Raw genomic sequence first — 12,175 nt, 5'->3', positions numbered from 1 at the left:
TTACACCTGTTTCACAATTTTTTAAACAGTCTGACTCCTGATATACAATTTACTTTGGAGTTTTCTACTCATACATTACATTTTTTAGATGTTAATGTAAGGTACACTGACAATGCGTTGAGCACTGAGGTCTACACCAAACCCACTGACCGCAATACCGTCCTGAGGTTTGACAGTGCTCATCCCCGGATGATGGTGCGGTCGTTACCTTATAGCCAATTTATCAGGGCAAAACGCATAGTCAGTAATACCTCGACATTGAATACAACTTTGGACATTATGACACAAAACTTTAGACAGAGACGGTACCCTGCTTCCGTTTTGCAGCAACAAATTAGACGTATTAATCAAAAAGAAAGAAGTGAACTGTTTCAAGGTACTCCACAAAAACAGTTCCAGCGAATACCTTTTGTTTCTACTTTTTGTGAAGCAAGTCCACATGTCAATAAGATACTCAATAAACACTGGTCAATTCTCAAAACGGAACATAAAAATATCCCTGAATTCTGCAGTAGACCGCTCATTTCTTACAAGAAATTTAACATCGCGTCCACATGGGTGAATAATCTTTTTTCTATTTTCATCTGAGAGTGACCAAGATCCCAAGTGTATAGAGCAAAGAAAAAAAGGCAGCACTCCAAATTGTGATGAAAAATGTGGACGGTTTAGTCGCCCATCTAGCAGCAACGTTTCAGCTCTCTCTTTGGAGCCTTTGTCCAGCTGTATAATATGTGCATATCAGCATACATAAATAGTTCAAATTATTATATGATAAAGTGCATAAATAATATAGCCACGTAGCAAGTATAATTCATCTATCTTCATGATTCAAACCCCCATAGCTATGAACATGATCATATAAATTCCATAACATGATTGATGCAGTGCAAAATTGCAAAATATACACGATTGACAATCAAATGTGGTAAAGTGTACACGTGTGTTTCAATGATAAATCAATTGAAATATTAAAAACCTTTGAATGGATCACATTAGGCCAAAGAAACCTGGTGGGAACTGTTGGTGTCCGGAAAGGCAGTCGGCGCATGCGCCGCTCCATCTGCTATTGCGAGACTCATAGTAGTAATAGGGAACATAAAGACCACAACAAAGATGGCCGCTATTGAACATTGCACTAGGGCGAATGCGCATGCCAGCACAGCCGCCGTGTATGAACTGACAGACACAGCTAAAGTGTCCAAAGCACGGGTGAGCGCCGGTCCCCAAATGGAAGGTCTGTATCAGCAGGGCTATACGGTCATCAAACCGCAAACACCCTGCTGTCCAGACCGGACAGCATATCCGCTCCGTGACACAATCCACCACGTAACGGATGGGGTCCACAAAACTGTGAGCCCTCTTCTCCTATCAGTGAGGAGGTCAGAGATACACTGTATTGGAGCACATAGTATATTAATATTGAACATGACAACACCACCCGTCAGTGAGCAGTGTCACCCGAGCCCCATAAGGGGCTGGAGTGGCACCGAAACACAGACAGGGGCTGTCACTAGAAAAATGGTGACTCAACATGGTAGATTGATGAATAACATATGGATGGATCGCCGCCACAGTTCCTCCAGTCTTCGCCATACGTAACCATTTATAATATACATTCCAAAATAGTGTCCTACAAAAAAGGGAAACACAGTTTAATATATAGCACATGTTGTTTTCTATACATAGAATTAAAATCGAAAGCACAAGCATAACCGATGACTAGACAACCCTAAATTCTACATTTAAGCCCTGTGGCTTCAAAGTACCTAGTATATAGAGCCAATAGAGCTCACGTCTCTTCAGTAATTTAGTTATATCACCACCTCGCCTTGAGGGGGGGTATTTGCTCCAGAATTCTAAAACATAAATCATTTTGTGTATATTTAGCCTCAGTAAAGTGTTTTGATACGGGGAGATCCATTTTTTGTTTTCTAATAGAATATCGATGTTGATTGAGACGGGTTTTGACGTCCCAAGTGGTCTCACCACTTATTGCAAATAAACAAATAAATAACATAAGACGAATCACATGTTAAGTATTGTTTGATTTTGACCCTTTGTCCAGAGACCGGGTGAAGAAATGAGTCACCTCTTAACATCAAATTACAGTTTACACAATTATAGCATGGAAAACAACCCTTTCGGGTAGATCCAAAATATGTCTTGCACGTTTCCCTGGAAGAGCCAATTTCCATCTTAACCAATCTGTCACCTAAATTGCAACTGCGTCGATATGAACATAAAGGTAAAGATTTAAATTCCCCCACTTTCTCAAAATTACTGGTTAGTATTCTCCAGTGTTTTTAATTATAGCAGCAATACACGACATGTAGGGGATCTCCGACACGAAGGGGATCCGGGCTTGGGAACGTTTAGTGTCACCTAGTCCCTCCCTAATAGCCTCTTTGGTAAGGGGTTTAATTCTGCTCAAGTGTTCTCGAATAAGTTTTTTGGGGTATCCGCGTGTCCGAAATTTGGACCCCATTTCTTGCAATCTATTGTCTGCTACAGTAGGATCTCGCACAATTTTCTTAACTCTAAGAAGTTGACTAAAAGGAAGTGACCTTATCATAGATTTTGGATGTTGACTCTCAAAACGTAAGTATTTTTATCTGTGGGCTTCACATATAGGTCAGTCACTAGCCTATCATTATGAATGCGAACCTGAGTGTCCAGAAACTGTATAGTTTCCTCAGAATGCATCAATGTAAATTTGACGCTAGGATCAATGGTGTTCAAAAAACAGTGGAAGGCGATGAGGTCCTCTGCAGAGCCGACCCAAATCGGGAAAATGTCGTCGATGTAATGCTACCACCCCAGCACATGGCTGAAGTGGTGGCTCACATAGACGACAGACTCCAAGATGTGACATGTAAAGATTTGCATAGGTTGGGCCACATTGAACCCCATCACGGTCCCACGCAATTGTAGAAAAAAATCATCCTGAAACAGAAAATAATTCCGTGTGAGGATAAACCTCAATAAAGCACTCAAAAATTGCTGGCAGTCAGTGCCGTATTGTGTCCTCTGTAGGACTTGTTCAATAACTCGTATACCTAGTTCATGTTCTATGGAAGTATATAAACTTACCACATCAAAGGAAGCCAACAGTGCCCCCTTCAGAATAAACAAACCCTCGATCTTAGTCAAGAAATCATTAGTATTGCTAATGTAGGATCTAGCTGACAGGGCAAAGGGACGCAAAATCTTATCAAGAAAGACGGCTGCTTTACAAAACAATGAATCCCTCCCCGAGACTATATTAATTTGGAATCTTGTTAATTATTTGCACTATTTATGTATGCTGATTTGCACATGTTATTCAGCTGGACAAAGGCTCCAAAGAGAGAGCTGAAACGTTACTGCTAGATGATTGAATAAACCGTCCACCTTTTTCATCACAATTTGGAGTGTATGTATTTATGTCTAAGGGTCCATTCACACATCCGTGTGTGTTTTACAGATTCACATATCCGCAAAACACGGACAGCGGCAATGTGCGTTCCGCATTTTGCGGAACGCACATTGCTGCCACTAATAGAATATGCCTATTCTTGTCCGTTATTGCGGACAAGAATAGGACATGTTCTATTTTTTTCAGGATTGGAATTGCGGACCCGAAAGTGCGGCCCCATAGAAATATATGGGTCCACAATTCCGTTCCGCAAAATGCGGAATGGAATTGCGGATGTATGAATGGAGCCTAAGTATGTGTGTGTGTGTGTGTGTGTGTGTGTATGTATGTGTATATATATATATATATATATATATATATATATAATATGAATATACATACACATATGTATATATACATATTTATATACATATATTTACACACATGTAAATGTGTATGTGTGTGTATGCATTGCAATTCATGGGCGCCGCCAGTGTGTCCATTGTCTGCAGACGTGAACCCATTCATTTAAATGGGGTCTGCAATCTGCATCCGACCAGTACTTTTCCGCAGTGAGGAGGCATGGACAGAAAACCCATGGATGCACTCCATAGGTTTCCGCATAACATCTTTCAGATTTCAGACCCATCACTTGATACGGTGCGCACACAGATGGTGCCTGTATATTGCAGACCCCCTGTTCGCTGGCCACAATACAGGCACAGGCAGGCTATGGTCATGTGCATGAGGCCTAAAGCCATACCTCCTTCCAGTATCCGGCAGGACAGTCCCAGATTTCAGTGGCGGTCCTGGTACGGGAGAGGTATGTCGGAGATGGATGAGTTTTGCCCTAATGCATTCTGAATGGAAAAGGATCCACTCAGAATGCATCAGTTTGCCTCCAATCAGTCACCATTCCGCTTTGGAGGTAGACGCCAAAACGCTGTCCGCCTAATGAAACTGAGCCAAACGGATCCGTCCTGGCACACAATATAAGTCAATGGGGACGGATCAGTTTTCTCTGGCACAATAGAAAACTGATCCATCCTCCATTCACTTTCAATGGTGTTCAAGATGGATCCGTTATGGTTATAGAAGACCTAATACAAATGGATCCGTTTATGACGGATGCATGCGGTTATATTATGGTAACAGAACAGTTTTTGCAGATCCATGACGGATCTGCAAAAAACACAAGTGTGAAAGTAGCCTTGGGCACGTAGTGTCCCTCTTCCTTCTATTCTAAAGTTGGGAGGTATGCTAAAGCACTGATGAAATGACACCTAATGTGCTGTTGTCACTTTGGCATCACAAGTAGGCAGAGATGTCATGTGACTGCTCCCCTGGAGATGCTTGCTGTGATGCATGCTGGGATTTTTACTTTCACTTTGCAGCTGCTCCACCCACACAGCCTCTCATTAATGGGAGCATGCTATTCTAAATGCAGAAGAAAAATGATATATATACAGTACATATATGATGTACATATAATATGATACAAATTCCTCTTGGCTTTAGTTATTGTCTGGGGCACTTTATAGTTTTTTTATACTTATGGTGGCTAACCCCTTTTAAGTTTAATTAGAGTTAATAACAATATAGTTTTAGGGAGGAGGGTGTGCTCCAATGCTCGTGTGAAGGAAAAAGTTATGGATGGCAGGGTGGAGAAGTAATGTGAATGGGGTGGAATAGTAAAACTGTATAATTTTGTATGGCCTTTTTTGAGAAAATACAAAAAATACTTAAAGGGGTTCTGCACTTTCAATTAACTGATGATCTATCCTCTGGATAGATCATCAGCTTGCCGATCAGCTGTTTGAGAAGGCAGCGGCGCTCCAGCAGCGCCGCGGCCTTCTCACTGTTTACCGCTGGGCCGCCCGCCCATTGACGTCACGACTTGTATCAACTAGAGTGGGCGCGGCTAAGATCTGTTCACTTGAATGGAGCTTAGCCGCGCCCACTCTAGTTGATACAAGTCGTGACGTCAGTGGGCGGGCGGCCCGGCGGTAAACAGTGAGAAAGCCGCGGCGCTGCTGGAGCGCCGCTGCCTTCTCAAACAGCTGATCGGCGGGGGTCCCGGGTGTCGGACCCCCGCCGATCAGAAGCTGATGATCTATCCAGAGGATAGATCATCAGTTAATTGAAAGTGCAGAACCCCTTTAATGTTCAAATTGTAGTGTTATTTTATGATTTAAAACTCATGTACATATATGGTAAGATTAACCTACAAATGTATTGTCCTACAGAATAATGATAATGAGACAGCCCTGCACTGTGCTTCACAATATGGACACACTGAGGTGGTTCACGTTTTGCTGGAGGAATTGACTGATCCTACAATGCGAAACCACAAGATGGAGACACCACTTGATTTGGCAGCGCTGTATGGGCGTTTGGAAGTAGTGAAGCTCCTTCTGAATGCACACCCTAACTTACTGAGCTGCCACACACGGAAGCACACCCCTCTTCATCTGGCAGCTCGCAATGGGCACCGAACCGTTGTCAGAGTATTGCTGGATGCATCTATGGATATCAACTATACGGTATTTTATCAGCCTATAAACAATAAAAATGCTTACATTGTAATTTTTTGTCAGTAACATTGCTGTTAATTCTTTGTTTCTCCTCACAGACAGAAAAAGGAAGTGCATTACATGAAGCTGCTTTATTTGGGAAGGCTGATGTAGTTCAGATGCTTCTAGATGCAGGTTATTCATTTATATAGATTAATGATTTATTTGTACTGTGCATAACTTTTTTTTCCTGACTGTTAGGCCTCATGCACACGACTGTTGTGTGCACCCGTGGCCGTTGTTCAGTTTTCCGTGATTTTCTGTGGACCCATTGACTTTCAATGGGTCTGTTGAAAACTCGGAAAATGCACCATTTGTCATCCGCCTCCGTGATCCATGTATCCTGTCCGTCAAAACAATATGACCTGTCCTATTTTTTTGATGGACAACGGTTCACGGACCCATTTAAGTCAATGGGTCCGTGAAAAACCACAGATGCACACAAGATTGGCATCTGTGTCCGTGATCCGTGTCCGTAGGCTACTTTAATACAGACGGATCCGACGAGCCGTCTGCATAATTTGTGAAAACTCAGATCCGACAGTATATTCTAACACAGAGGCGTTCCCATAGTGATGGGGACGCTTCAAGTTAGAATATACTACGAACTGTGTACATGACTGCCCCCTGCTGCCTGGCAGCACCCGATCTCTTACAGGGTACTGTGATCCGCACAATTAACCCCTCAGGTGCCGCACCTGAAGGGGTTAATTGTGAGTATCATAGCCCCCTGTAAGAGATCAGGGGCTGCCAGGCAGCAGGGGGCAGACCTCCCTCTCTCCCCAGTTTTAATTTCATTGGTGGCCAGTGCGGCCCCCCCGCCCCCTCCCTCTATTGTATTAATATCATTGGTGGCCAGTGTGCGGCCCCCCTCCCTCCCTCTATTGTATTTATTGTATTAATATCATTGGTGGCCAGTGCGGCCCCGCGCCCCCCCTCCCTTTATTGTATTATCATTGGTGGCCAGTGTGCGGCCCCCCCTCCCTCCCACCCACCCTTTATTGTAATATCATTGGTGGCCAGTGTGCGCCCCTCCCTCTATTGTATTTTCATTGGTGGCCAGTGTGCGCCCCCCCTCCCTCCCTCTATTGTATTTTTATCATTGGTGGCCAGTGTGCGGCCTCGAACCCCCTCTTTCCCCGATCATTGGTGGCAGTGGAGAGTTCCGATCGGAGTCCCAGTTTAATCGCTGGGGCTCTAATCGGTAACCATGGCAACCAGGACGGTACTGCAGTCCTGGTTGCCATGGTTACTTAGCAATATTAGAAGCATCATACTTACCTGCTGCGCTGTCTGTGACCGGCTGGGAGCTCCTCCTACTGGTAAGTGACAGATCATTAAGCAATGCGCCGCACAGACCTGTCACTTACCAGTAGGAGGAGCTCCCGGCCGGTCACAGACAGCGCAGCAGGAAAGTATGATGCTTCTAATATTGCTAAGTAACCATGGAAACCAGGATCGCATTAGCGCCCTGGTTGCCATGGTTACCGTTCGGAGCCCCAGTGATTAAACTGGGACTCCGATCGGAACTCTCCACTGCCACCAATGATGGAAGGGGAAGGGGGGGGGGGGGCTTTCAGACTGGCCACCAATGATATTCAAACTGGGGAGGGAGGGGGGTCCTCCCCCTGCTGCCTGGCAGCCCCTGATCTCTTACAGGGGGCTATGATACGCACAATTAACCCCTTCAGGTGCGGTAGTCATGTACACAGTTCGTAGTATATTCTAACTTGAAGCATCCCCATCACTATGGGAACGCCTCTGTGTTAGAATATACTGTCAGATATAAGTTTTCACGATGTAACTCAAATCCGATGGTATATTCTAATATAGAGGCGTTCCCATGGTGATGGGGGCGCTTCAAGTTAAAATATACCATCGGTTTGGAGAAAACTCTGATCTGATGGTATAATAGGGACTCCTGACTTTACATTGAAAGTCAGTGGGGGACGGATCCGTTTGCAATTGCACCATATTGTGTCAACGTCAAACGGATCCGTCCCCATTGACTTGCATTGTAAATCAGGACGGATCCGTTTGGCTCCGCACGGCCAGGCGGACACCAAAACGACTTTTTCCTTCATGTCCGTGGATCCTCCAAAAATCAAGGAAGACCCACGGAAGGAAAAACGGACACGGATCACGGACCTACAGACCCCGTTTTTGCGGACCTAAAAAAAAAAAAAAAAAAAGTCGTGTGCATGAGGCCTTAAACATTTTATAGTTTTATGCACAGGCTTTAATGACATTAAAGTTCATGTGTTTATTCCATATGGTTAGGGTGAAATAACAGATTAAGTATGTGCGTAAGAGGGAATGAAATGAACTCACACTGCACCACTAATGTGATCACAGATTATTGGAGATATAGGGTTCCTTTCTGCCAGCAATGTCAGTACACATAAGCAGACATAGATACATAATGAGTACGTCATAAAGATATTAAGAACCATGATTGGATGAACATAATTTAATTGATATACAAACCTTGATAAGAGAAGGAAGAATGAAAAATGCATAAATTCATATAATAATTCATACCATGATTAGCTACACGATTGCCTAAAGAAAAAGGGGGATAAGGAATTACTGATAGTTAAATAAACTATTATTAAAATAAACCCAAAAGTGTCAGAAATTACTCAAATGGGATCCCTAAAGATATAATTGTAACAGGTAATCTAACTATACACAGAAGAATAGGTACCGTGTTCTAATGAATAAATATGTACATACCAAGGACGGTATAAGTGAAATTAAAGAAAGCAGCCAGTAGGCTCATGTTCTTAACCCCTTAAGGACACAGCCCTATGTCACCTTAAGGACTTGGCCTTTTTTTTTTGCAAATCTGACTAGTGTCACTTTAAGTGCTGATAACTTTAAAACGCTTTGACTTACCCAGGCCGTTCTGAGATTGTTTTTTCGTCACATATTGTACTTCATGACACTGCTAAAATTGGGTCAAAAAAGTAAATTTTTTTGCATAAAAAAATACCATATTTGCCAAAAAATTAGCAAATTTCAAAGTTTGTTTCTCTACTTCTGTAATACATAGTAATACCCCCCAAAATTGTGATGACTTTACATTCCCCATATGACTACTTCATGTTTGTAGCATTTTGGGAATATTTTATTTTTGGGGGATGTTTATAAGGCTTAGAAGTTTAGAAGCAAATTTTGAAATTTTTCAGAAATCTTCAAAATCCCACTTTTTATGGACCAGTTCAGGTTTGAAGTCATATTGTGAGGCTTAGATAATAGAAACTACACCCCTCAAGGTATTCAAAACAGTTTTTTCAAACTTTATTAACCCTTTAGGTCTTCCACAAGAGTTAATGGCAGATGGAGAAACAAATTCAAAATTTCAATTTTTTGGAAAATTTTCCAATATAATCAATTTTTTCCAGGAATAAAACAAGGGTTAACTGCCAAACAAAACTCAATATGGGTTGCCCTGATTTTGGAGTTTGCAAAAACACCCCATATGTGGTTGTAAACTACTGTTTGGCCAAACGGGAGCACATAGGAGGGGAACGCCATATGGGTTTTGGAAGGCAGATTTCGCAGGACTGGTTTTGTTTATACCATGTCCCATTTGAAGTCCCCTGTTGCACCCCTAGAATAGAAATTTCAAAAAAGTGACTCCATCTAAGAAAGTACACCCCTCAAGGTTTTCAAAACGGAGTTTACAAACTTTGTTAACCCTTTAGGTGTTCCACAAGAGTTAATGGCAGATGGAGAAACAATTTAGAAATTTCTATTTTGTGGAAAATTTTCCAATATAATCATTTTTTTCCAGGAGTAAAACAGGGATTAACTGCCAAACAAAACTCAACATGGGTTGCCCTGATTCTGTAGTTTGCAGAAACACCGCATATGTGGTCGTAAACTACTATTTGGCTAAACGGCAGGACATAGAAGAAGGGGAACGCCATATGGTTTTTGGAAGGCATATTTTGCTGGACTGGTTTATTTACACCATGTACCCATTCAAGCCCCATGATGCACCCCTAGAGTAGAAACTCCATAAAAGTGACCCCATCTAGGAAACTACGGGATAACGTGGTTGTTGTTTTGGGACTATTTTAGGGGTAAATATGATTTTTGGTTGCTCTATATTACACTTTTTTGAGGCAAGGTAACAAAAAAATGTAAATTCAAAATCTGTTTCTACATTCGCAATTTAGTTTTGTGGAACACCTAAAGGGTTAACATAGTTTGTAAAGTAACTTTTGAATACCTTGAGGGGGTGTAGTTTCTTAGATGGGGTCACTTTTTTTGAGTTTCTAGTCTAGGCTACATCAGGGGGGGCTTCTAATGGGACATGGTGTCAAAAATAAAAAAACAGTCCATCAAAATCTGCCTTCCAGAAACCATATGGAGTTCCCTTCGTTCTATGCCCTGCCGTGCGGTTATATAGCCATTTCCGACCACATATGGGGTGTTTCTGCAAACTACAGAATCAGGGCAATAAATATTTAGTTTTGTTTGGCTGTTAACCCTTGCTTTATTACCGGCAAAATTGATTCTAATGGAAATTTTGCCCAAAAATGTGTGTTTTGGCACAGTTTTTATTTTATATTTTTAACGCTGTCCATCCGAGGGGTTTGGTCAATTGTTATTTTTATAGCGACGACTTTTACGCACGCGACGATGCCCAATATGTATGGCTCTCAGACTTTGGAGACACTAAGCAGGCATCCTAAAAACTGCAGCCCTCCAGATGTTGTAAAACTACTATTCCAACCATGCCCTGCTGATGGCTGTAGGTTGTCTGGGCATGCTGGGAGTTATAGTTTCACAACATCTGGAGGGCCTGCACTAAAACTAATATTTTTTTTGTTTCAGTGTCTCCATAGTCTGACAGCCATAGTTTTTTATGTTCTCTAGTGGACTGTTGGGGATTATAAAAAATTTAGTACTCCGTGGAAGTGTGATACTCCCTGAAGCAATCGATAACGCAGAGGCCCGGATGATCGGGGCAAGTGTCACACTGAGTGGTGGTGGTGTCCTTCCGTATTTTCCCCTTGTGACACACTCTGCATCTTTTTTGGGTTCGTCCCTTCTTTCCAGTATGAAGAGAATCGGAATAATGCAGGCATTTCCGGATGGCCTCAAACCGGGGAGGTGTCATGACCATACTGTACGGTGGGGTCTGGTATAGGACGTCCCCACTCCAGTATTGCCTGACACTGGGTTTTTGGACTAGACCCATATGCAGCACGAAGCCCCAAAATGTCCTCATCTTGCCTGCACTGACCAGCGTCCAGCCACCGGGTCTAGACAAAAATGAGCCTGGGTTTTGAGCGACGAACTGTTGGGCGTACAGGTGGCAGGGGCAAAGTTTAGGGTAAAAGTTCATTTTATTTTATTATATTTTTTTATTATTTTTTTTAAACTAACTTTTCCTTTCTTTCCCTGCCTAATGGTGCCTCTCCCTCACTGACCCTAACCTACCTGGATGGCGATGGGTGCAGGAGGGTTTTGGATGGCGATTAGGGGGGACTCAGGAGCTGGTTCTGGTCGGTGCTGCACGGTGCGGGTGCTGGACAGGAAGAGGAGAGGAGAAGGAGTTCAGGAAGTTTGAATCTCGCGCCTCTCTCCCCTGCACCAATCAGCACCCTGGACAGCGGCGTTCAGCACCAGGGCCCGCACCGCCTCTTCAAATCTTCATACTGCGATTGGTGGTGTATAATTACGCCACCGATCGCAGTCTTTTTCCGGAGTCACCGGAGACCCGAATGGACCGGAAACGCAGAAAACCGCAGGTCTGAATTGACCTGCGGTTTTCTGCGATCGCCGATAAATGTAAAATGTAAGGGACTTATAATTCCCATCATGATGTTCAAGAACGTGGTGAGCTATGGATTCATCCCTATGATTATTGATATCTCCAATATGGTCTTCCACTATTCGTCTCAACTCTCGTTGAGATTACAGATTACAGCTGATATAACGGCTCCTTTGTGTCCCTGCGCTTCAGAAAGGAGTTTACCTCATCCTGGATTTGAAAACTGAAGTGTAGGAATGAGGATCAGACGTGCTGCTGTAGGGAGAGGAACATCTTTAGAAAACTGCCTCCTTGCTTCAAGTAAAGCTAAGCCCGCCCCTTACCCCTCCTCTCTACAATTAGATAAACATGCTGCTGTGATAGTGCTCTTCTAGCGCATGCACGGTACGCTGCCTGTTACAGAGCGATCCTCACTCA

General features: G+C 43.0%; 1 protein-coding gene across 5 annotated transcripts in view; it reads left to right on the top strand.

Moving 5' to 3' along the window:
* ANKS1A (ankyrin repeat and sterile alpha motif domain containing 1A) overlaps positions 1 to 12,175 on the top strand; it is a 731,235-nt gene that overhangs the window by 109,846 nt on the left and 609,214 nt on the right. For all 5 annotated transcript variants that reach the window (XR_006388413.1, XM_044288191.1, XM_044288189.1 and 2 more), the window contains exons 4-5: positions 5,641 to 5,937; positions 6,027 to 6,102. Coding sequence is in view for 4 of the 5 variants with exons in the window: in XM_044288191.1 (XP_044144126.1) it covers positions 5,641 to 5,937; positions 6,027 to 6,102 (373 nt within the window). In the remaining variant the exon portion in view is untranslated. The remainder of the gene's footprint in view (positions 1 to 5,640; positions 5,938 to 6,026; positions 6,103 to 12,175) is intronic.

This window comes from Bufo gargarizans, chromosome 3 (genome assembly GCF_014858855.1).
Source record: "Bufo gargarizans isolate SCDJY-AF-19 chromosome 3, ASM1485885v1, whole genome shotgun sequence".
Lineage (NCBI taxonomy): Eukaryota > Metazoa > Chordata > Amphibia > Anura > Bufonidae > Bufo > Bufo gargarizans.
Note: the sequence above shows the minus strand (reverse complement) of the source record. Positions and strands in the feature narration are given on the sequence as shown.